Genomic DNA, 25345 nt, shown 5'->3' on the forward strand with positions numbered 1-25345 from the left:
TGGACGGCTCACGAGGCCTGTCCTCTCTCCTCTTGTGCCAGAGCATGTGCCTCACCTGGGATGTGTGCAGTTTAATTCTCTGCCGTTTTGTGCCCTCTTGTCCAGGTGCTCATGGTACCAGGTGAGCCCGTGGTAAGTGGAGTAAGAACCAGGCTGAGGTGAAGGTGTCGTCAGGACTTGGTGGTGGTGGAGTCTCTGCACAGGTCAGCCACACTAAGCACAACCCAGTGGTTCACCTCTAAAAGCACGATGCGTGAGAAGGAAATGGGGCCCCCGTGGCTGCTCCTCCTCAGCCAGCTCCGCATATCAACACTCTCTGGAAGCCTGAGTGGTGTCGAGTGTGTCCACTTGGCCACGCTCCTCCCAGGCCCCACACCTTTCCTGGTGGCAGGTGGCAGGTGGCAGCCGACCTGCATTTCTTTATAAGCCAGTGGGAAGTAGGATGCCACACAGAGTTTTCAGCAACTGTGCATTTTAGAGCTTGGAAGGGACTTGAGGGATTTAGCCCCAATTAATATCATGTTGTGAGAAGACAGAAGCTGAAGGGCTGGGTCAGGGGCATAGCTGCTCCTGGGCCAGTGAGGGTAGCCTGTCCGTGGTTTTGTCCCCGTGGATTTGCTAAGGTCTGGATTTCCAGCGCTTTGTTCTCACTGCTGGACCACTGCTTAGTGCGCAGCGATTCTGAGCCATTAGGTTTTATTTCCTCTCTATTCAGCATGGGAAGAAGTGCAATTGTAGGAAAGGGCTCTTTATGACCACATTTTTTTTTTATCTCCACTTCTCATTTCTATACACATTGATTTCCTACCTACTCAACAATAGAGAAATGGGGTGGGAGTGGTTTAACATAAATGAATTCCCTCAGTCATACCAAAGGTGGATTGCTTTAACATGAGTTGTTAATATTTTTATCATAAACTAGAGACCCAATGCACAAATTCGTGCACGGTTGGGGGTGCCTTGACCTGACCAGAGATTGGGGCCGTCTCGCCCAGTCCCGATCGGAGCCCATTGGGGCTGGCCGGCCGGGGGGAGGGACCGCGGGAAGTTAGCTATGGGAGCACACTGACCACCAATTGAGCATCTGTCCCCTGGTGTTCAGTGCATGTCATAGCAACCGGTTGTAATGGTTGCTTAGGCTTTTATATATATATACTAGAAGCCCAATGCACGAAGATTCATGCAAGAATGGGCCTTCCTTCCCCTGGCTGCCGGCACAGTCTTCACTCCAGCTGGAGCCACCTTTCCGCCTTCCCACGCTGTCCAGAGGCCCGGAGTGGCTGGGGTGGTGCAGAACGCCTGCGTCGTCTCCATGGCGACGACGCAAGCATCCCGCCCCAGCCACTCGGCGCCTGTGTATGCAAATTAACCCACCATCTTTGTTGGGTTAATTTGCATACTCACTCCTGATTGGCTGGTGGGTGTCACGAAGGTATGGTCAATTTGCATCTTTCTCTTTTATTAGTGTAGACTAGAGGCCCACTGCATGAAATTTGTGCAGTGGGGGGGGTCCCCTCAGCCCAGCCTGCACCCTCTCCAATCCGGGACCCCTCAGGGGATGTCCGACTGCCGGTTTAGGCCCGATCCTGAGTATTGGGCCTAAATTGGCAGTCGAACATCCCTCTCACAATCTGGGACCGCTGGCTCCTAACCACTCACCTGCCTGCCTGCCTGATCACCCCCAACTGCCCCTCCCTTCTGGCCTGATCACCCCCAACTGTCCCCCCATGCCGGCCAGCTCTCCCCTAAATGCCCCCCTGCCAGCCTGCTCGCTCCCAACTGCACCCACCCGCTGGTCTGCTTGCCCCCTAACTACCCCCCATGCTGACCTGCTCGCCCCCAACTGCCCCCCCTGCCAGCCTGATCGCCCCCAACTGCCCCCCCTGCCAGCCTGCTCACCCCCAACTGCCCCCCCCCACCGCCAGCCTTGTTGCCCCTTACTGCCCCCCTCTGCCAGCATGGTCGCCCCAACTGCCCCCCCCACTGGCTTGGTCACTCCACGCAGCCTGCTGCTCGGTCGTTTGGTTGCCCCTCACTGACCCCCCTGTCGGCCTGGTCGCCCCACACAGCCTGCTGCTCAGTCGTTTGGTCACCCCTCACTGACCCCCCTGCGGGCCTGGTTGCCCACACAGCCTGCTCTCGGTCGTTTAGTCTTCCCTCACTGACCCCCCTGCCAGCCTAGTCACCCCACACAGCCTGTTCGGTCGTCTGTTCAGTTGTGATGGTCACTTAGGCTGCTCAGTCGTTTGGTCACCCCTCACTAACCCCCCTGCCGGCCTAGTCACCCCACACAGCCTGTTTGGTCGTCCTTTCGGTTGCGATGGTTGCTTAGGCTTTTATATATATAGACTAGAGGCCCGGTGCACGAAATTCGTGCATGGAGGGGAGGGTATCCCTCAGCCCAGCCTGCACCTTCTCCAGTCTGGGACCCTTCGAGGGATATCTGACTGCCTGGTGGGATCGGGCCTAAACGGGCAGTTGGACATCCCTTTCACAATCCAGGACTGCTGGCTCCCAACTGCTCGCCTGCCTGCCTTCCTGATTGCCCCTAACTGCTTCTGCCTGCCAGCCTGATCACCCCCTAACCACTCCCCTGCCAACCTGATTGATGCCTAACTGCTCCCCTTCCAGCCTGTTTTCCCCTAACTGCTCTCCCCTGCAGGCCTGGGTCCCTCCCAACTGCCCTCCCCTGCAGGCCTGGTCACCCCCAACTGCCCTCCCCTGCAGGCCTGGGTCCCCTCCAACTGCCCTCCCTTCAGGCCTGGTCCCTCCAAACTGCCCTCCCCTGTTGGCCATTTTGTCATGGCCATCTTGTGTCCACATGGGGGCAGGATCTTTGACCACATGGGGGCAGCCATCTTGTGTGTTGGAGTGATGGTCAATCTGCATATTACTCTTTTATTAGATAGGATAGAAGTCTGATGCATGGGTGGGGGCCAGCTGGTTTGCCCTGAAGGGTGTCCCAGATCAGGGTGGGGGTTCCCTTGGGGCATGAGGCGGCCTGGGCGAGGGGCCTGTGGTGGTTTGCAGGCCGGCCACGCCCCCCCGGCGACCCAAGAGGAGGCCCTGGTATCTGGGGTTTATTTATCTTCTACAATTGAAACTTTGTAGCCTGGAGTGGAGCCAATCCTTCTGCTTGCTCTGTGGCGGCAGCCATTTCTGTTGGGATTTATGTATCTTCTATAATTGAAACTTTGTAGCCTTAAGCGGAGACCTGGGCCGGCCAGGGCTGCAGAAGCTTGGCTTCCTCCATCGCCGCGGGCAACCCTAGCCTCCTGCTCTTTCCAGCTCTGTGGCTGCCGCCATTTCTGTTTGGATTTATGTATCTTCTATCATTGAAACTTTGTAGCCTTGAGTGGAGGCCTAGGCAGGCAAGGGCAGGCGGAAAGCTTGGCTTCCTCCATTGCCGGGGAAACCCAAGCCTCCCTCCTGCTCTCTGTGGCCGTAGCCATCTTGGTTTGGTTTATTTGCATATTCGCTCCTGATTGGCTGGTGGGCATGGTTTGTGGGTGTAGCGGAGTGATGGTTAATTTGCATATTACTCTTTTATTAGATAAGATGAGTATTAAGGGCCCTTGGAGAGATAACTGAATCTAACCCCTCTTTCATTGTAGTCTTAAAACATTTTAAATTGTGTAATGTTTCAGACATCTACAAGAGAAATGAATACACCATTGCCCAGCTTCAACAGTGATTAATTCAGAGCCATTTTAGGTTGATCTAGAAACATCTTTTTCTAGCTCAGGATTGTTTGTAAACGAATTTCAGATATCAGATCATTTTAGCCTCTCTAAAAGGTAGGGGCATTCCAGTAGCCTGACATTGGTACTGAGCCATGTACCCATGTACCAATGTCAGGCCATTGGGCTATAGAGTCAGTATGTGGTGACTGTCAACAAATGTAGCTCCTCAAAAACTCAGATGGGGTGGAAATTGAATATCTTTTAAAGTTTAATGTTCTAGTTCTTAGTAAATTTCTGTCAAAATCATTCAGAAATTCTATCTTATAGAATTTTATTATTTGTAAATCACAGAAGATGTAATATATTTAGAATTTTTCATCCCAGGATTTTAAAGTGCCTTTTCAATGTATTGACGGGTATTTTCATAACTTCTTTGTGGAGAGATTATAAAAATAAAAATATTTAATGAAAAAAAAATAAAAAGTAGGGGCATTTTTTCTCATTAAGGACATTACCATCAATACTATCACTATCAGTGTCCCCTCATTTCTTTCTTTTTTTTTTTTTTAATCCTCACCCAAGGATATTTTTTCCCACTAATTTTTATTTTTATTTTTTTATTTTTTTATATATTTTATTGATTTTTTACAGAGAGGAAGGAAGAGGGATAGAGAGTTAGAAACATCGATGAGAGAGAAACATCGATCAGCTGCCTCTTGCACACCTCCTACTGGGGATGTGCCCACAACCAAGTTACGTGCCCTTGACCGGAATCGAACCTGGGACCTTTCAGTCCGCAGGCCGACGCTCTATCCACTGAGCCAAACCGGTTTTGGCTCCCACTAATTTTTAGAGAGAGTAGAATGGAGAGGGAGAGACAGAAGGAAACACCGATGTGAGAGAGACACATCAATTGGTTGCCTCCCACATGCCCCCACTAGGGCCGGGAGCCTGCAACCGAGGTATGTGGCTTTGACTGAAATCAAACCCAGGACCCTTGAGTCTGCAGGCCAACGCTCTGTCCACTGAGCCAAACCGGCTAGGGCCCCTCATTTCTTACGTTTGTTTGAATTAGATCTGAATAATTTCTGCCTTGAGCATGGTTGATACAAGCTACTTCTGTTGCTTCACATGCAGGTTTCCCCTCCGTCTTTTCCTTCCAGTTTTTGTTTGCTTAAGAAATCAGGCTTGTGTGTCCTGTAGAGTTTCCCACAGTCTGGTTTTGTCTATTGCATCCCTGTGGTGTCATTTAATTTGTGTCCCCATCCCCTGTGTTTTCTGAAAACTGGTAATTTGATCTAAAGGCATGATAAGATTTGGGGGTTTTGTTTTGTTTATTTGGTTTTGTTTTGGTGAGAAGACTTGAGAGGTGGTATTAGTGTTCCTCCAGCAGGGACAGATTTACCTGGTTGTCTCTTTTGTGATGTTTACTATCTAGAGCTGTTAACTCATTGGTATTTACTAAGTGGGAAATGCTAGTAGTTTGTTAGTAGTTTGTTCCTTTTGTTCCTGAATAGCATCACATGTATGGCTGTCCCCCATTTTGTTCACCCATTTACCATTTGATGGGCATTTGGATCACTTCCAGTTTTTGTTTATTAAGAATATATTGCTGCTATGAACATGTGCATACAAATTCTTGTGTGGACATGTTTTTGTTTCAGGGACAGAATTGCTGCATTGTGTGGTAAAGTTATGTTTAATGTTTTAAGAAACTGCCAAACAATACAGAAGTGCTGTATTGTCTACATTTGTGCCAGCAGTGTATGAGCGGCACATTTTCTCCACATCCTCACCAACACTTGTTTGTTTGTTTTTAATTATTATTATAGCGGACATAAAGTATCTCATTGTGGTTTTACTTTGTATTTCCCTAATGACTAATGATGTTTAGCATTTTTCATGGTCTTATTTGCATCCACAGGTCTTTAGTGAACTGTATATTCAGATCTTTGGCCCATTTAAAATTTTTTTTCTTTTTTTTTTTTTTTGGTCTTCTTGTGAGTCATAAGTGTTCTTTACAGATTCTGGACCCAAGTCCTTTATCAAATGTACTAGAGGCCCAGTGCAAGAAATTCGTGCATGGGGGTGTGTGTCCCTCAGCCCAGCCTGCACTCTCTCCAATCTGGGACCCCTCAAAGGATGTCCAACTGCCCGTTTAAGGATCGGGCCTAAACAGGCAGTCAGACATCCCCTCACAGTCCAGGACTGCTGGCTCCCAACTGCTTGCCTTCCTGATTGATTGCCCCTAACCGCTTCTGCCTGTCAGCCTGACTACCCCCTAACCACTCCCCTGACAGCCTGATTGCCCCTAACTGCCCTCCCCTGCAGGCCTGGTCACCCATAACTGCCCTCCACTGAAGGCCTGATTACCACTAACTGCCCTCTCATGCAGGCCTGGTCCCCCCCCCCCCCCCCAACTGCTCTCCCCTTGCAGGCCTGGGTCCCCCCCAACTGCCCTTCCCTGCAGGCCCAGTTGCCCCCAACTTCCCTCCTCTGCCAGCCTGGTCACCCCTAACTGCCCTCCCCTGCAGGCTTGATCGCCCCCAACTGCTCTCCCCTGTAGGCCTGGTCCCTCCCAACTGCCCTCCCCTGCTGGCCTGATCGCCCACAACTGCCCTCCCTTGCAGACCTGGTCCCTCCAAACTGCCCTCCCCTGTTGGCCATTTTGTCATGGCCATCTTGTGTCCACATGGGGGCAGGATCTTTGACCACATGGGGGCAGCCATCTTGTGTGTTGGAGTGATGGTCAATTTGCGTATTACTCTTTTATTAGATAGGATAGAGGCCTGGTGCACGGGTGGGGGCCGGCTGGTTTGCCCTGAAGGGTGTCCCAGATCAGGGTGTGGATTCCCTTGGGGCATGGGGCGGCCTGGGCGAGGGGCCTGTGGTGGTTTGCAGGCCGGCCATGCCCCCCGGCGACCCAAGAGGAGGCCCTGGTATCTGGGGTTTATTTATCTTCTACAATTGAAACTTTGTAGCCTGGAGTGGAGCCAAGCCTCCTGCTCACTCTGTGACCACAGCCATTTTTGTTGGGATTTATTTATCTTCTATAATTGAAACTTTGTAGCCTTGAATGTAGGCCTGGGCCGGCCATGGCGGCAGGGAAGCTTGGTTTCCTCCATTGCCGGGGAAACCCAAGCCTCCTGCTTGCTGCAGCTCTGTGGCCGCAGCCATCTTGGTTGGGTTAATTTGCATACTCGCTCCTGATTGGCTGGTGGGTGTGGCTGGTGGTGTAGCAGAGGTATGGTCAATTTGCATGTTACTCTTTTATTAGATAGGATGGTTTGCAAATATTTTCTCCCAATATGGCTTGTCTTTTTATTTTTTAATGGTATGTTTTAAAACATACATGTTTTTTAATTTGATGAAATCTATTTTTCTTTCTCTCATTGAAGTAACTTGGCTCCTTTGTCAAAAATCAATTGGCCATCAATGTATTGGTTTATTTCTGGACCCTTGTCTGTTCCATTGATCTTTGTGTCCCACCTTACTCCAGCATGACACTGTTGCTTTAAAGTAAGTTTTGGCTTAGGAAGTGGGAGTCCTCCACCTTTATTCTTCCTTTCCCCATTTGTTTTAACTCCTCTGGCTCCTTTGCATACCCATGTAAATTGTAGAGTCAGCTTGTCAATTTCTGCAAAACAGCTTGCTAGGGTTTGGGGAAGAAATGCGTTGAAGCTGTAGCTCAATTTGGGGAGAATTGCCATCTTAGCAATATTGAGTCTTTTGATCCATAGACATGGAGTATCTTTCCATTTATTTAGCTCTTCTCTCTTTTCCTCTTCTAGGACTATAGTTATAGTATGTCAGACTGCTTCATGTTGTCCCACACATCGCTCACACTCTTTTTTTCTTTTCTTTGTTGTCTATACTTCAGTTTAGATCATTTCCATTCACTCATGTTTCACTTTTTTTATCTTCTGCTGCATCTAGTCTGTTAAGTCTATCCGATGAATTCTTAATTTCAGATAATATATTTTCCAATATTATAATGGTTCTTTTTTTTGCAGTTCTACTTCTCTGATGAAATCTTTGATTATCCCTCATTTTGTTCATCTTTTCTTCTAAATTCATTAGCCTATTTATTGTAATTATTTTAAATTTCTTGTCAGATAATTCCAACATTTAGATCTTCTGAGAGTCTGCTTCTATTGACTCCCCCTGGCCCCCTTGATCATGGGTCACATTTTTCTCTTTCCTTACCTGCTTTAGTAATTTGGAGGGATGCCAGTCATTGTCTTTAAAAGAACTTATTTTCCCCTCCAGAGGACTGTTCTTTTCCTCTGTCTAGCAGCTAAGTTGAAGAGCTAATACTGTCATCCAGTCAGGAATTGGGATGGGTTGGGGGTGGACTACAGCATTAGTTTCCATTTATCCCAGGTTTCAAATGCCTTAGGGGAGAGCTCTGTCTGCGGTCAGTCTACTGGGCTCCCAGCACCAGGAACTCTCTGCTGTCCATCCTGACCATGGGCTTGCACAGCGATGCTGCGGTGAGAGAACCACAGAGTGAGCGTAACATGCCATCTTTTCTTTTCTTTTTTTTTCTTCTTTTTATCCTCACCCAAGGATATGTTTTTATTGATTTGAGAGAGAGAGAGAGAGAGAGAGAGAGAGAGAGAAACATCGATCAGTTGCCTCCTGTGCATGCCCCAACTAAGGATTGAACTTGCAACTTAGGTATATATGCCCTGACTGGGAATTGAACCTGCCACCTTTTGTTGTACGGGACAATACTTCAACCAACTGAGCCACCTGGCAGGGCATGCCAGCTTTTCTTAGAGAGTAGGGATAACACACAAGCACTTCACCTGGTGAGAAACTTGAAGCATCTTTATATTAAAACAAGAAACATTTATTGCAGAGTAAACTACAAAATTCACTTGACTTTTCCAATAAACAGAAGATGTCATCCATTCAACATCTGTCACATGCTCATCTGTGCCAGGTACTGTGCTGACTCTCAGGCTCACTGGTGGCCACATGGAAGAGTCTGAGGGGCCAGGTGCCACATATCTCCTGATGGAAGATCGAGGCTGGAACCTTATCTCTCTCTGGACTTCTCTCTCAACCCTCTCCCTCCTTACAGGTCACTCTGAAGACCAGATACGAGTGTCCCTGGCACAGGGCCATTTCCATGGGAATGGCCAGAGGCATTGTCATCCCATAAAAGTGAGATGCCCTTTTAGGTGGGAGCTACTTACAGACCCTTTAACACTTCAGAAAAGGAGAGTCCTCCATTAACACTGTTCCTGGAACCAGAGGCATTCGTACATTTGGCATGTTTTCCAGTCTTTTGCTATGTGTTTCCTTTTTTCTTTTTAGGTTTGGGAAAAGTTCTTAAGTTCTGAGACTCCACGGATTAATGTGTTTATGGCAGTGCCTACAATATACACCAAATTGATGGATTATTATGACAAGCATTTTACCCAACCGCATGTCCAGGATTTCGTGCGTGCCATTTGTGAAGAAAAGATCAGGTAAATAAAAACAGTTCATCTTCCCATCCAGAAAGTATTATACATCAGCAAGTAAGACTTATTTCTAACAAATCAGTTCTGCTAAGTTTGAGGAAGCACTGTTTTCCACCTTGTTTAAAATATACATCTACATATTTAAACCTACATTCTCTATATATCTGTGTGTGTTCTATATCTATGTCTCTATCCTATCCTTCTGTAGGTCTATCTACATGTATATCTCTATCTGTATTCTATACATCTTTGTCTATCTGTCTGTCTTGTGGCAGAGTTTGAAGGACGAGGATTAGGACAGTGAACTGACCATCTTGCTCTCATCCTTTCTGACCCACATTTGCATGCCCCCCAGCTCCTGCTATATTATTTTTTAAAAATATATATATTTTATTGATTTTCTACAGAGAGGAAGGGAGAGGGATAGAGAGCTAGAAACATCGATGAGAGAGAAACATCGATCAGCTGCCTCCTGCACACCTCCTACTGGGGATGTGCCCGCAACCAAGGTACATGCCCTTGACTGGAATCGAACCTGGGACCTTTCAGTCCGCAGGCCGATGCTCTATCCACTGAGCCAAACCGGTTAGGGCTCCTGCTGTATTATTTCCATCCAACAGTCTGTGGCCCTTTGAAACTCTCCCTGCTGGGGCCCCATCACACCCCTCCTGACAGAGGTGCACCAAGACTTTTGGGTCTTTCAGTGGCAAGAAGTGTGCTCTGCACTCTCGTAGGAGCTGGTGGACATGGGAGGCTCCTCTCCCTGTTACACTGAAGCGGGACCCACTCAGAGTGCGCACGTGAATGGGCAGCTTGTCTGTGGTGTGCACAACCTCTCAACACCTCAGTGAGTGAGCTACTAGGCAAACGTGAATTTTAAATTCCAACGTATTTGTGTGTGTGTTTCTGTGGCCTCTGGGCCGCTCTATGCATCTGATTCCTAGTCCTTAAGGACAAAGGAAGGGCAACTTTGTTTCCCTAAGAGAGTTCTGGATTATCCAAGACAAATATTTGATAATGTTATGATTTTCCTCCCACCATTCCTTTGCTCCTCTTCTATAAAGACGTTTTTGTGGAACTACAGCTCTTGTCTGATGTTGCCTGCTACCCATCACCTAATGGCCCACCCTCTCACAAGCCATTGTGGGGTTGGGCAGCTATTGATGGAGGTGTCCATTGCTCAGCCACCAATACAAAAGCAGGATTAGGAGCACCCAACCCTATAGAACTCATGGCAGAAATGATATCAGAGAGGGGAAACCAGGGTGATTTCTGGGTGACAGAGCCCCTGAGACCTCCCCTATTTAGGCCCATGGTGGGGAGGTACTTGTGAGTTGTACACCTTTGTGAGGAAACAGAGCAGTTGTTTCTTCCCTGCTTGAACTAGAACCAAAAACTTCTTCCTTTCCACATATAATGCTTACATGACATGCTATACACCAGAGTAGTTAGGAGCTCTCAGATGTTAAATAAATGTCATTGTCATCGTGAGCCCTTTAGCGCAATTCAGTGTGCAAGACCTCTGTACGTCCCTTAGCTGTGGACTGTCTCCTCTCATCCACCCTTCTTACCCCTCAGACTTGGTAGCAGTTTACCCATAATCTAAATTCGGTCATAATCATCTTATTATTACTGTTATTTAGGATTGTTTGTGAATAGCATACTAATTATTTGCAAAGAGTGTCACCAAAGACCCTAAAATTGTTTTTTTCTTTTACCTTGATTATTCATTCCTTTTGAAGACCTATTTACATTCTAAAATATACCCAACAAATTCTTTTCAAAGAACAAAGTTAAATTCTAGCCCCCAACTATGGTTTTTATCATGAATCTTAAAATAGTGACTTTTTTTATTGTACTGAAGATTGTTGTCATCAGAAGCTAAGGCTGCCTCTGGTTTGCCGGGTAGGTTGATGGTTTCGGGATCAGCTGCTCTGCCCCTGCCTGTCCTAGAGAAGTGGAAGAACATCACAGGCCACACTCTGCTGGAGAGGTATGGGATGACGGAGATCGGCATGGCCCTGTCCAACCCCCTGACCGTAGCAGCTCGCTTGCCAGGTACACAAAGTGCCTTCTTAGGGTGCTGGCAGGGTGGCCATGGCCTATTCCCGCTGGGCACTCACTTTATCCCAAGTGGCCAGTTAAGGAAAGGACAGAAAGGTGTTCTTCATACCAGTGTCTTTTTCAGGTTACCTGAGGGGACAGGTGGGAAGAATGTGAACCACCAGAACCCATGTGCTCATCAGAGTGCCTCTTAGAATGGGTGCTGCTTATGTCCAAACCAAGTTTGCCACTGGTGAGAGCCTCCTGTCCAGGTGCCCTGAGCCACACAAGGCCAGTGGCAGCAGGAGACATGACAGGTATTGGGGGAAGGGGTGAGAGAGCCACTACCTGTGCTTGGGACCTGCACATGTCTGGATGACCTGCTGCTCTAGGCAGGAATTATTGCCTTTTGGTCCTCCTGCCCAGACTTCTCTAAGACATTTATTTCATTTTATTTTTTTAATCCTCACCTGAGGATATGTTTCTATTGATTTTTAGAGAGAGAGGAAGGGAGAGGGAGAAAGAGAGAGAGAGAGAGAGAAACATCTATGTGACAGAAAATCATCGATTGGTTGCCTCCCATAATGCACCCTGACCAAGGATCGAACTGCAACCTAGGTATGTGCCTTGACCTGGAATGGAACCTGCGACCTTTCAATGCATGGGACAATGCTCCAACCAACTGAGCCACCCTGGCCATGGCCACTCTGACTTTCATTTAATAGACCTTTCCATCCTGGGTCCTTAACAGGGAATCTACAAACAGAGCCCAAGACCTAAGATGGGAACATGTTCTGTTCTGTTCTTGGCCCTTTTCTATTACCCAAAAGAAGTCACCTCCAGTGTGTCCAGAACACAGCAATATCTCATTCACAGGAAAAGTAAAATAATCCTACATCAGTACATCCATTTAGCTTGCACATACAGTGAAATTCACCCCTCACGTTCAGTTATGTGAGTAGCCATGTACCTGCTATCACACTCAAGATATAGAAGGGTTTAATCACCTCAAAACCTTCCCCTTTGTGCGGTCAGCACCTCCTCCACCCCAGGGCCAGGTAGGTTTTCTCCACCTGTAATTGCGCTCTTCCTAGAATGTCATATAAATGAATCCTACAGGACATGGCCTTTTTGAGTCTGGCTTTTCTCACTTAGCAGGATGCATGTGCAACTTCTCCGTGTCATCACATGTCCCTTTCCATTGCCACATGGTATTTGTGGTGTGGAGAGGTCACTGTTTATTAACCTGTTCACCAGCTGAAGGACATTAGGTTATATCTAGTTCTGGACAGTTACCAGCAAAGGTGTTACAAATGTGGGTGTGCAAGTTTCTGTGTGAGCGTATGTCTTTATTTCTCAACTTGGAGTGGGATTGTTGAGTCAGGAGGTAGGTCTGTGCTCTACTTATAAGAAATTGCCAAACTGTCCCCAAAATAGCCCCTGAAATAGGGACCACCTTTCCCACTGACAGACCTAAGTAAATAAAAATGAGGTCCACACAGAGAAGAGACTGAAAACAGTAGTGGGGCAGCCCTGAAGCCCCAGAAACTCACTACCCCACCTCTGAGCTGGCCCTGGCACAGCAGGATCAACTGGGCAGTGGCCATCCTCCTAGCACGTGGACAGTGCCCTCTCCTAGCACCACATGGACAGTGCTGCCCTCCTAGCATCCATCTGGCCATAGTCAGAAGTGGCATGTCATTTTCCTGTCTCTCTTTAAAGTTGCCTGTTCTTCCTAGATACCTTTAATTGGCCTGCAGCTTGGTCCAGCATCTGGGGAGCTGGACCCTTGTCTTTTGTATTTATTTCCCACTGTAATCTGCCCAAAGCCACAGAGTGGGTACCTGACCAAACAGACATTCCCACCATTACACAGGGACACCCACTTTATTGGAGCACAGCAGCACAGCAGACAGCCCAGATTGAAGAAAGAGAGATGAGGCAAAGAAATGGACAGCAGACTTTCTGGGCCTTAATTATAGGAGCAAACACAAGGCCAAGAAGCCAAGACCAGGAACCAGGACAGGAGAGAGCAAGCAGATGGCAGTGTGGGGACCACCTGCAGGAAGGAGATGTGGAAACTGCAATCTGGTGTTAAAGTGCAGGTCAGAGGCCCAGCTCAGGGCTCACCTTCGGACAGTAGAGGGACCAGGAAAGCAGCTGCCCTGGACAGAGATACACCAAGGGATCCCCCACTGACGTGGCCTTCAGTTCCCTCTGAGAAGGTAGAACCCAAAGACTCTGAAACCCAAAGTTTATTAGCCAGAAATTTCTGAATCTTAAGTTATGGCTACAGCTCTTACACGCCTCAAAGACAGTGTGGGGAACATCAGAATGTGGACTGGCTGTAGTCTCTCTTCTCTACACTGGAATCAAATATCTGTGATTGTTTTCTCGTCTGTAAAGCAAACCTCTAACAGTCAAGTGTAGTGCCAGTTCCTTGGTTTGGAAAAAAAGTAAACAAAATAATCTTTAACCTTAAATTCAAGAGTGCTACATGAAAATCCCTAAAATATCATCTCTGAGCCTCATTTCTGGAGAAATCAGGTTGAGAAGGTTTTTTTGAAGCCCTTTTCAGCCTTTTCTGTGCACTGTGTCTCCTGGGCTGGGGCACATTACAGCTGGAGGCTATGAACTTGTGTTGGAGCCCCAGCCTGTGTCCCTTTCACACTTGGGACATAGCCGTGCTACCTCTCCTGGCTTTCCCATGCCTCCCAGTGGGGGTTCATTTCTGGAGGTTCCTTCCTTTCTGCTCCTGCACAGCCTCTTAATGTTGCTCCTACAGTTGCTTGAATGACCACCAGGATTTATTTAAAGGTTCTCAAAACCTGTTGGGGGCATGGAAGGGCATGGTCAGCCTCAAAGAAGGGACACACTTCGTGGGGTGGATGTTTGCCGTGTGTTAAGCTCTGGGTCGGATCTAATCATTCATTCCCTGTGTCCCATGCGGTTATCGTGAAGGAGGATGAATAATTCATGGCCAAGCGCTGCTGAGCCTAATGACGCTCTAATTGGAGGTTGAGATCAGAGGCGCTAATGGCTCCTGCAGTGGGACTCTGTGGAGCGTTGACAGGAGCTCCAGGACCTTATCGACCTGTTTCCATTCTCTCGGGACTAGCTGCAGAGCAGCCTCGCTCCCCAGATGCTGGACCAAGCTGCAGGCCAATTAAAGTTATCTAGGAAGAACAGGCAACTGTTTTAAAGAGAGACAGAAAAATGACATGCCACTTCTGACTATGGCCAGTGCTGCTGCCAGATGGATGCTAGGAGGGCAGCACTGTCCACGTGGTGCTAGGAGAGGGCACTGTCCATGTGCTAGGAGGGTGGCCACTGCCCAGTTGATCCTGCTGTGCCAGGGCCAGTTCAGAGGTGGTGCAGTCTGTTTCTGGGGCTCCAGGGCTGCCCCGCCCCTGTTTTCAGTCTCTTCTCAGTGTGAACCTCACTTTTATTTATCAACATGACTATGAAACTCAAGTCAGTGTCTCTGCCTTGAAAGTTTAACTCTATTGTTGTGTTTGTGATGCCATAGTTAAAATTCTGTCAGCACTTTCATTATAGATTTTCTTAATGGTTTGTAACTTTCACTTTGTGAGGGGAGATGAGGCCTTACTAAACAAAGCAGAGAGGAACCAGAGGAGTGTGTGTGTGGTGGGGGGCGGTTTCTTCCTTTCAAAAAATATTCAAAGGAGAAATGAGTGGATTGAAAGATGGAAGTCAGAGGGTAGTGGACGGGGAGGCTGGCCTTTTGTGCATTTGAGGAGGAAAGCTGTAGGTCCCTCTTCAGGTAAGAAATATAAATTTGGGCTGGTTCAAGATGGTGGCAGAGTAGGTGGATCTTGCTCACAATGCCTCCCAGAACCAAACTGAAAATTACAGCTAAATTAGGGAACAGTCACCCTGAAATACTAACTGGAGACTATCTGAAGAGGAGACTTAACCAAGGACTGCAGAAGCCACATTGAGATTGCACCTGTACAATAACTTGCACGACATACTGCTACTTGGAGTTGAGCCTCTCAGTCAGCCAGCCCATGGGCTGATCCCACACACAAACAGGCCAATAGCAATCAAGACCCAATTATAACAGGATGGTCCACATAATCCAAACAAGGGACATTCTTAGAGCATTCAGCTCAGAACATAAAGGACACTGTGCCACTGAGTCCAACAGGACACTTAACTACATAAGGTCACCACATGAAGATATGGAAGCATAGCAATTCTACCTAATACATGGAAACAAACACAAAGAGACAGCTAAAATGGGGAGACAAAGAAACAGTTTCCAAATGAAAGAAAAGGAGGAATCTCTAGAAAAAGAGCTAAATGAAATGGAGGCAAGCAATTTATCAGATATATAGTTCAAAGTAATGGTTATAAGGATGCTCAAGGAACTTAGTGAGAATTACAAGGAACCTTGTGCGAACTACAATGGCATAAAAAAGGAAATAGAAACCATGAACAATAACCAGTCAGAAATGAAGAATACCATATCTGATATCAAGAATACATTGGAAGGAATTAAAAGTACTGGTATATTAAATGAAGCTGACTTTGAGGACAAGATAGAAAAAACACCCAATTAGATCAGCAAAGAAAAAAAATTAAAAAGCAGGAGCATAGTTTAAGAGAACTTTGGGATAACATGAAACCTAATAGCATCTATATCATAGGGGTACTAGAAGAAGAATAAAGTGAGCAAGGACTAGAGAACCTGTTTAAAGAAATAATGACAGAAAACTTCCCTAACGTGGTAAAGAAAAAAGTTACACAAGTTCAGGAAGCACAGAAACCCTATCAAAATGAACACAAAGAGTCCCACACCAAGACATATCATAATTAAAATGATAAACATTAAAGATAAAGAGAGAATCTTGAAGGCAGCAAGAGAGAGACAGAAAGTTATCTACAAGGGAGTATCATTAAGTTGTCATCAGAAACACTTCATGCCAGAAGGGATTGGCATGAAGTATTCAAGTAATGAAAAAAAGGACCTGAATCCAAGACTACTTTATCCAGCAAGGCTATCATTTAAAGCAGAAGGTGAAATAAAGAGCTTCCCAGATACATATTTTTTTAAGGTTAAAGGATCCCTAGCCAGTGTCAGCCTGCAGACTGAAAGGTCCTGGCTTTGATTCTGGTCAAGGGCACATGCCCGGGTTGCAGGCTTGATCCCCAGTAGGGGGAATGCAGGAGGCAGCTGATCAATGATTCTCTGTCATCATTGATGTTTCTGTCTCTCTCTCCCTCTCTGAAATCAATGAAAATAATAAAATTTTTAAAAGACTAAAGGAGTACATTTCCGCCAAACCAACATTGCAGGAAATGTTAAAGGGACTGTTTTAAGAAAAAGAAGAAATCAAGAGAGAGAGAGAAACATAGGCAGAAAGAAAAAAAAAATGGCAATAAATGAGTACATATTAATAGTAACCTTAAATGTAAATGGATTAAGTGCTCCAATTAAAAGACATAAGGAAGTTTAAGGGGTAAGAAAACATGATCCATATATATGCTGTCTACAAGAGATCCACCTCAGAGCAAAGATTCACACAAGACAGAAAGTGAAAGGATGGAAAAAATATTCCATGCAAATGGTAACAAACAAACAAAAAGCTGGGGAAGCAATACTTATATCTGACAAAATAGACTCCAAAACAAAGATCATAATAAGAGGCAGTGAAGGTCACTACATAATACTAAAGGGATTGATCCAACAAGAGGATATAACCCTGGTAAACATATATGCACCCAATATAGGAGCACCTAAGTATATTTTTAAAAAAACAACTCTTGATGGACTTTAACGGAGACATTGACAGCAATGCAGTCATAGCAGGGGACTTGAAGAGCCCACTGACATCACTGAATAGATCCTCCAGACAAAGAAATCAACAAGGAAACAGGCCATAAATGACACACTAGGTCAAATGGACTTAATTAATATTTACAGAACATTTAATCATAAAGCTGAGAATATACATTCTTCTCAAGCACACATGGAACATTCTCAAAGAACCATATGTTAGGACACAAAATAAGTATTAAAACTTTCAAGAAGACTGAAATAATATCAAGCATCTTCTTAGATCACAGTGGCATAAAACTAGAAATGAACTACAATTTTTAAAAACCTCAGAAACATTCAAACACATGAAGGTTAAATAGAATGTTATTAAACAATGAATGAGTTACCAAGAGATCAAGAAAGAAATCAAAAACTTGGAAACAAATGAAAATGAACACACAACAACTCAAAATCTATGGGACACAGCGAAATCTATGGACTCAAGCAGTCCTGAGAGGGAAATTCATAGCAGTACAGGCATACCTCAAGAAATAAGAAAAGGGCTCAAAAAAACAATCTAACTCTACAACTAAAAGAATTATGAAGAGTCCCTGACAGGTTTTGCTTAGTGGTTAGAGTGTCAGCCCATGGACCAAAGGGTTGCAGGTTTGATTCCCAGTTAAGGGCACATACCTCAGTTGCAGGTTTCCTCCCTGTCTCCCCGTCAGGAGGCATGTGGGAGGCAACCAGTGTCTCACATCAATGTTTCTCTCTCTCTCTTTCTCCCTCCTCCTTCTTCCACCCTTTCACTCTCTCTAAAAATCAATGGAAAAAATATCCTTGGTGAGGATTTAAAAAAAAAGAAGAAGAATTACAAAGGAGAAACCAAGATGGTGGCATAGGTAAACACCTAAACTGCTGCCTCGCACAACAATATCAAAACTACAACTAAAAGACAAAATGGACACCATCCAGACCACAGGAAAGCTGGCTGAGTGGAAATTCTACATCTAGAAGAAAAGAGGAAAGCACATTGAGACTCAGAGGAGCTGCAAAAGGCTGAGGTACAGAGACTCGCATGCATAGAGGACGGGCGGCTGTGTGCACAGGTGGCTGAGTGCACGGCCGGCTTTCTAAAGCGGGAGGGAGACGGAAGCTCCCGACTGCACTGAACTCCAGTCCTGAGTGAGATGCTGGGAAACCAGACTCATTCTGGGGGAATCTGGACTGTAAGGAAGAGAAAGCACACTGAGACTCGGGAGCTGCGGAAGGCAGAGGTATGGAGGTGTGCGTGCGCAGAGAGGACTGACTGCTGAATGCACAGGCGGCTGTGTGCACGGCTGGCCTTCTAAAGCAGGAGGGAGACGGAAGCTCCTGACTGCACTGAACTCCAGTCCCGGGTGAGACCCTGGGAAACCAGACACATTTGGGGGAATCTGGACTGTCAGGGAAAAAAAAGCACACTGAGACTCGGGAGCTGCGGAAGTCAGAAGTCCGGAGGTGCGCACACACAGAGAGGACTGACTGCTAAATGCACGGGCGGTTGAGTGCACGGCTGGCTTTCTAAAGCGGGAGGGAGATGCAAGCTCCCGACTGCGCTGAACTCCAGTTCCAGGCAAGTTTCTGGGAACCCCGACTCATTTGGGGAGAAACTGGACTGTCTGGCAGTGGGCGAAACTTGAGGGCAGCTTTCTCTCAGAGGTGCTTGCAGCGATTACCGAGGGACACTGAGACCCAGGGGCCTCACAGGGCAGGGCTGACAGGAAACCAAGACTGTCTGCTCCACCCTGAAACTCCACCCCATCCAAGCTGAGCACAGAGGCTTTTGCAAGTCTTGTCTCATAAGAGTGTCTCCAGCACAGAAGTTCTCCCAGCATAGACACAGCTGATCCTCACAGCCAATTTGCCTGGAGGTCAATTCCTCCCAGTGATACCAACAACAATCAAGACTTAACTACAACAAGGCTGAGTACACAGTCCATAAAAGGGTGCACCAAGAGTGTCCACCTCAGGTAACTGGGGAGGCTGAGCCACTGTGCCCTATAGGACACCTACCACACAAAGCTACTCTACCAACTCAGGGAGTCAGCGAAAGTGCGGAGACAAAGAAACAGATCACAAATGAAAGAAATGGAGGAAAGCAAATGACTGGATATAGAGTTCAAAACCACGGTTATAAGGTTTTTCAAGAATTTTCTAGAAAAAGCCGATGAATTTAGCGAGACCCTTGAGGATATGAAAAAGGACCAACTAGAAATTAAACATACACTAACTGAAATAAAAAATATTATACAGAGACCTAACAGCAGACCAGAGGACCGCAAGAATCAAGTCAAAGATTTGAAATACAAAGAAGCAAAAAACACTCAGCCGGAAAAGCAAAAAGAAAAAAGAATCCAAAAATATGAAGATAGTGTAAGGAACCTCTGGGACAACCTCAAGCGTACCAACATCCGAATTATGGGGCTGCCAGAAGAAGAGAGAGAGCAAGATACTGAAAACCTATTTGAAGAAATAATGACCGAAAACTTCCCCCACCTGGTGAAAGAAATAGACTTACAACTCCAGGAAGCACAGAGAACCCCAAACAAAAGGAATCCAAAGGGGACCACACCAAGACACATCATAATTAAAATGCCAAGAGCAAAAGACAAAGAGAGAATATTAAAAGCAGCAAGAGAAAAACAGTTAATTACCTACAAGGGAGCACCCATACGATTGTCAGCTGATTTCTCAACAGAAACTATGCAGGCCAGATGGGAGTGGCAAGAAATATTCAAAGTGATGAGTATAAGAACCTACAACCAAGATTACTCTACCCAGCAAAGCTATCATTCAGAATGGAAGGTCAGATAAAGAGCTTCACAGATAAGAAAAAGCTAAAGGAGTTCATCACCACCAAACCAGTATTATATGAAATGCTGAAAGGTATTCTTAAAGAAGAGGAAGAAGAAAAAAGTAAAGATAAAAGTTGTGAACAACAAATACATGTCTATCAACAAGTGAATCTAAAAATCAAGTGAATAAAAAATCTGATGAACTGAATAAACTGGTGAATATAATAGAATCAGGGGCATAGAAAGGGAGTGGACTGACAATTCTCGGAGGGAAAGGGGTACGGGAAGAGACTGGACAAAAAGCGTACACCTAAGGATGAGGATAGTGCAGGGGGGAGGTTGGGGCAGAGGGTGGGATGGGAACCGGGTGGAGGGGAGCTATGGGGGGGGGGAGGAACAATTTTAATATCTGAACAATAAAGATTTATTAAATTTTAAAAAATAAAATAAAAAGAATTACAAAGAGACCAAGAAAAGCCCAGAGTAAGGAGAAGGAAGGAAATAAAAAAGATCAGAGCAGAAATAAATGACACAGACTAAAAAAGTAATGCATAAGATCAATGAAACCAAAATCTGGTTCTTTGAAAAGATAAACAAGATCGATGAACCTTTAGTCAGACTCATCAGAAACAAAGAGAGAGGACCCAAATAAATAAAATCAGAAATGAAAGAGGAAAAAGTGATATCACAGAAATGCACACTATATGCCAACAAATTGGACAAGCTGGGTGAAATGGACAAATTCCTAGAAACATACAATCTTCCAAAATTTATCAGGAAGAATCGGAAAACTTGAATAGGCCAATAACGACTGATGAAATTGAACCAGTATTCACAAAACTCCTAGCAAACAAAAGTTCTGGGCCAGATGGCTTCACAGGCGAGTTTTACCAAACATTCAAAGAACTAACACCTACTCTTCAAACTATTCCAAATATTCAAGAGGAGGGAAGACTGCTCTTTTTACGAGGCCAGCATTATCCCAATTTCAAAATCAGATAAAGACACTACAAAGAATGAAAATTACAGGCCAGTATCCCTGATGAACATAGATGCTAAAATTCTCAACAAAATATTGGCAAATTAGATCCAGCAATACATTGAAAAGATCACACACCATGACCAAGTGGGATTTATTACGGAGATGCAAGGCTAGTATGATATTTGCAAATCAATAAACGTGATACATCACATAAAATGAAGGATAAAAAACATCATATCAGTAGACACAGAAAAAGCATTTGACAAAATCCAGCACCCATTTATGATAAAGATTCTCAGCAAAGTAGGAATAGAATGATCATACCTCAACATAATAAAGGCCATTCATGACAAGCCTACAGCCAACGTCATACTCAATGGGAAAAAACTAAAAGCATTTTCCTTAAGATCAGGAGCAAGACAGGGATGTCCACTTTCACCACTACTTCAGTATTTCAACATAGTACTGGAAGTTCTAGCCATAGAGATCAGACAAGAAGAAAAACAATAAAAGGCATCCAAATTGGAAAGGAGGAAGTGAAACTGTCATTATTTGCAGATGACATGATATGGTACATCAAAAACCATAAAGACTCCACCACAAAACTGCTAGATTTAATAAATTAATTCGGCAAAGTAGCAGGATACAAAATTAACATCCACAAATCAATGGCATTTTTATACACCAATAATGAGCTCTCATAAAGAAAAACTAAAAAAACAATCCCATTTACCATTGCAACAAGAACAACAAAAAAGGGATACCTAAGAGTAAACTTGACCAAGGAGGTAAAAGACCTGTATTCAGAAAACTATAGGACATTGAAAAAAGAAATAGAGGAAATTACAGACAAGTGGAAGCATACACATGGATTAGAAGAAATAATATTAAAATGTCCATACTACCCAAAGTAATCAGTGCAATCCCTATTAAAATACCAACAGTATATTTCACAGATCTAGAACAAATATTGCAAAAATGTATATGGAACAAAAAGACCCTGAATAGCCTCAACAATCTTGAGAAGGAAGAACAAAGTTGGAGGGATCATAATGCCAGATATCAACCTATACTACAAAGCCATTGTAATCAAAACAGCCTGGAATTGGCACAAGAATAGTCATATAGACCAATGGAACAGAACCGAGACCCCAGAAATCAACTCACACCATTATGGTCAATAAATATTTAACAAAGTAGGCAAGAGCATACAATGGAGTAAAGACAGTCTGTTCAATAAATGGTGTTGGGAAAATTGGACGGGTACATGCAAAAAAATGAAACTAGACTATCAACTTACACCATACACAATAATAAACTCAAAAAGGATAAAAGACTTAAATGTAAGTCTCAAAACCATAAAATTCTTAAAAGAAAATATCGGCAGTAAAATCTCAGACATCTCACATAGTAGTATTTTCACCAATACATCTCCTAGAGCAGGAGAAACAAAGGGAAAAATAAACAAATGGGACTATATCAAACTAAAAAGCTTCTGCACAGCAAAAAAAAAAAAAAATCAACAGAAAAGAAAATGGAATCCAATGTATGGTATAGAGCAGTGGTCGGCAAACTCAATAGTCAACAAAGCCAAATATCAACAGTACAATGATTGAAATTTCTTTTGAGAGCCAAATTTTTTAAACTTAAACTTCTTCTAACGCCACTTCTTCAAAATAGACTCGCCCAAGCCGTGGTATTTTGTGGAAGAGCCACACTCAAGGGGCCAAACAGCCGCATGTGGCTCGCAAGCCGCAGTTTGCCGACCCCAGGTATAGAGGAATATATTTGCCAGTGATATCTCTGATAAGGGATTAATTTCCAAAATGTATAAGGAACTTATACAACTCAACACCAGGAAGACAACCCAATTAAAAATGGGCAGAGGACCTGAATAGACACTTCTTCAAACAGGACAATAGACATGAAAAAATGTCCGGCCAGCATGGCTCAGTGGTTGATCATTGATCTAGAAACCAGGAGGTTACAGTCAGAGCTTATGCCCAGGTTGCAGGCTCGATCCCTAATGTGGGGCATGCAGGAGGCAGCTGATCAATGATTCTCTCTCATCAGTGATGTTTCTATCTCTGTCCCTCTCCCATCCTCTCTGAAATCAATAAAAATATATTTTTTTAAATGCTCAATATCACTAATCATCAGGAAATGTAAATTAAAACTACAATGAGGTATCACCTCACACGTCAGAATGGCTACCATCAACAAATCAACAAATAAGTGCTGTTGAGTATGTAGAGAAAAGGGAACCCTAGTACACTGCTGGTGGGAATGCAGACTGGTGCAGCCACTATGGAAAACAGTAGATTATTTCCCCAAAAAATTAAAAATGGAACTGCCATTTGACCCAGCCACCTCACTTCTAGGAATCCTGAAACACACTTATCAGAAAGAATAAATGCACTCCTATGCATTCCTAACAGTGTTCTTTACAATAGCTAAGATCTGGAAACAGCCCAAGTATCCAATCAGTAGATGAGTGGATATTAAAAGCTGTGGTACATTTACTCAATGGAATCCGATATATATATATATGCCTAATATGCAAATTGTCCCTGCTGGAGTTCAACCAGGGGACCGATCGCTCACTATGACATGTGCTGACCACCAGGGGGTGGCGTGGAACAAAAGAAGGCCCTGGCCAGCAGCAGGGGAAGGGAGGCCCCAGCCAGCAGCCGGTAGGCTCCGATTGGCCTTGATTGCCAGCCAGGCCTAGGGACCCAACCCATGCACAAATTTCGTGCACTGAGCCTCTAGTGTGGCTATAAAAAGCAAGATCTCTCCTTTTTTTTTTTTTTTTTTTTTTTTGTTCCTAAGTTTTATTCAAGAACTCATACAAAATTTGCCAGAAAAATGAGCTTTAATCCTCATCTTCCTCCTCTTCTTCATCCTGGTTTATCTGGAAGTAAAGCAATTTGTAACTCTCTTTGCTGTTCGCAACTACGCACAAGCAGTCATGTAGGTTATTCTTCAAATATATTTTTGGTGAGATATTTCAAATATCTCTTGGAAAAAGGCACCTCAGACGTTACAGTGATCTTACTCTTGCTTCTTACAACCCCTCCGCCGAGATTCCCAGCTTTTCCATTCACTTGGATTCTCTCCTGAAGAAACTGCTCAAAGTTGACAGCGTCCATGATTCCATCTTCTATGGGGTGGGTGCAGTCAAGGGTAAACTTCAGAACCTGCTTCTTTTTTTTGCCCCCCTTCGCCATAAGCTTTTTCACGGGAGCCATGGCAGCTGCAGAGGCAGAAAGAAGATCTCTTAACTTTTGTGACAGCATGGATAGACCTGGGGATTATTATACGAAGCACCTGGAAAGCAGGGAAGCTCATGCCGCCCCTTCCTCCATACCTAGGCATCTCTTCCATCTGGCCATTCAGAGGTTGTATGCTTTATAACAAACTGGTATTTTAGTAAGCAAACTGTTTTCCAGGGTTCTGTGAGCCACTCTAGCAAATTACTGAACCTCGGGAGGAGGTTTTGGAAACCTCTGATTTGTAGCCAAGTTGGACAGAAGCTGTGGGTAACACCACTTATGACTAGAAGTCACTGAAGTGACCCACTAACAGTTGTGGGACTGAGCCCTTAACCTTCTCCACATGTGCCCCCAACAGCTACTGCAGATGGTCGGGCATGGCTGAGGTGACACACACCTCCCCTGTCCTGGGCAGACCCAGGAGGACTCCGTCGTCCACACACATCTCTCTGGTCTCAGGACCTATATGAAGCCTCTGCTTCCTTCCCTCTGGGGAGATGAGCTCCCAGCTCACAATTGAAAAGGCATCACTGTCTGAGTGCACTCAGTCAGGCTGAGCCAGCGTCACACTGCTGCTCAGACAGGCTCCTCGGAAGGAAGGGGATGAGAAGCAGGCTTTCATTTCTGAGTGAGGCGGTTGGTACTGCTTCAGATTCTGCACTTAAGTTGACGAAATGCCTCCTTATGAAATAACCACATTCTGCCTGACTCCTTGAGGTGTGTTTATGGAACTCTTTATCTCTGGCAGGTAATTGAAGAAATCATATCTGACCAGTCTCAGAGGGCAATCAATCATTTTCCAGTATCTGATGTTTTCTTCTTATTCGGGCTAATCACCCTGCCCAGCACTGTATCACGCTTGTTCAAGCAGCAAGAAAGATCTTATTGATACAGATTATAAGAGCATTGTCAGCTCCATACAGCCTGTGGCAGTGCCGGGGGCACGGGGTCAGTGTGGCCTGAGTGTCCTCCTGCTTGGCCTCAGCCTGCCTCTCACACACAGCCTTTGTCTTCTGCATATTATCTGCCCAATTTCTCCCTTGAACCCTTTGTTCTGTGGCTTTTACACAGACACTTATCGTAAATTATGACCAACACTCTGGTCACTAAGGGCTAAAACCAAGGTCAGCCTACTGAAGTTTGACATGAAACCCAAGTGACTGGGAGCATCTGGAGACCTTGGACCCCCGGCCCAGGTGAGTGTCCCAGCAGTCCGGGCTGTGGCCCTTACTGGTTGCTCTGGTCACTCTGCCGGTATGTCTGTCA

At 45.1% G+C, this 25345-nt stretch overlaps 1 protein-coding gene and 1 pseudogene across 4 annotated transcripts in view; one reads left to right on the top strand and one right to left on the bottom strand.

Moving 5' to 3' along the window:
- Positions 1-25345, top strand: part of ACSF3 (acyl-CoA synthetase family member 3) — a 78069-nt gene that overhangs the window by 16173 nt on the left and 36551 nt on the right. For all 3 annotated transcript variants that reach the window (XM_080643846.1, XM_080643844.1, XM_080643845.1), the window contains exons 4-5: positions 9009-9163; positions 11067-11215. In XM_080643846.1, coding sequence (XP_080499972.1) covers positions 9009-9163; positions 11067-11215 — 304 coding nt within the window. The remainder of the gene's footprint in view (positions 1-9008; positions 9164-11066; positions 11216-25345) is intronic.
- Positions 23680-24055, bottom strand: LOC308235113 (large ribosomal subunit protein eL22-like; annotated as a pseudogene). Its single transcript has one exon. The product of its transcript is annotated as a large ribosomal subunit protein eL22-like (transcript).

This window comes from Plecotus auritus, assembly GCF_963455305.1.
Source record: "Plecotus auritus genome assembly, chromosome: 10".
NCBI classification, from domain to species: Eukaryota; Metazoa; Chordata; class Mammalia; order Chiroptera; family Vespertilionidae; genus Plecotus; species Plecotus auritus.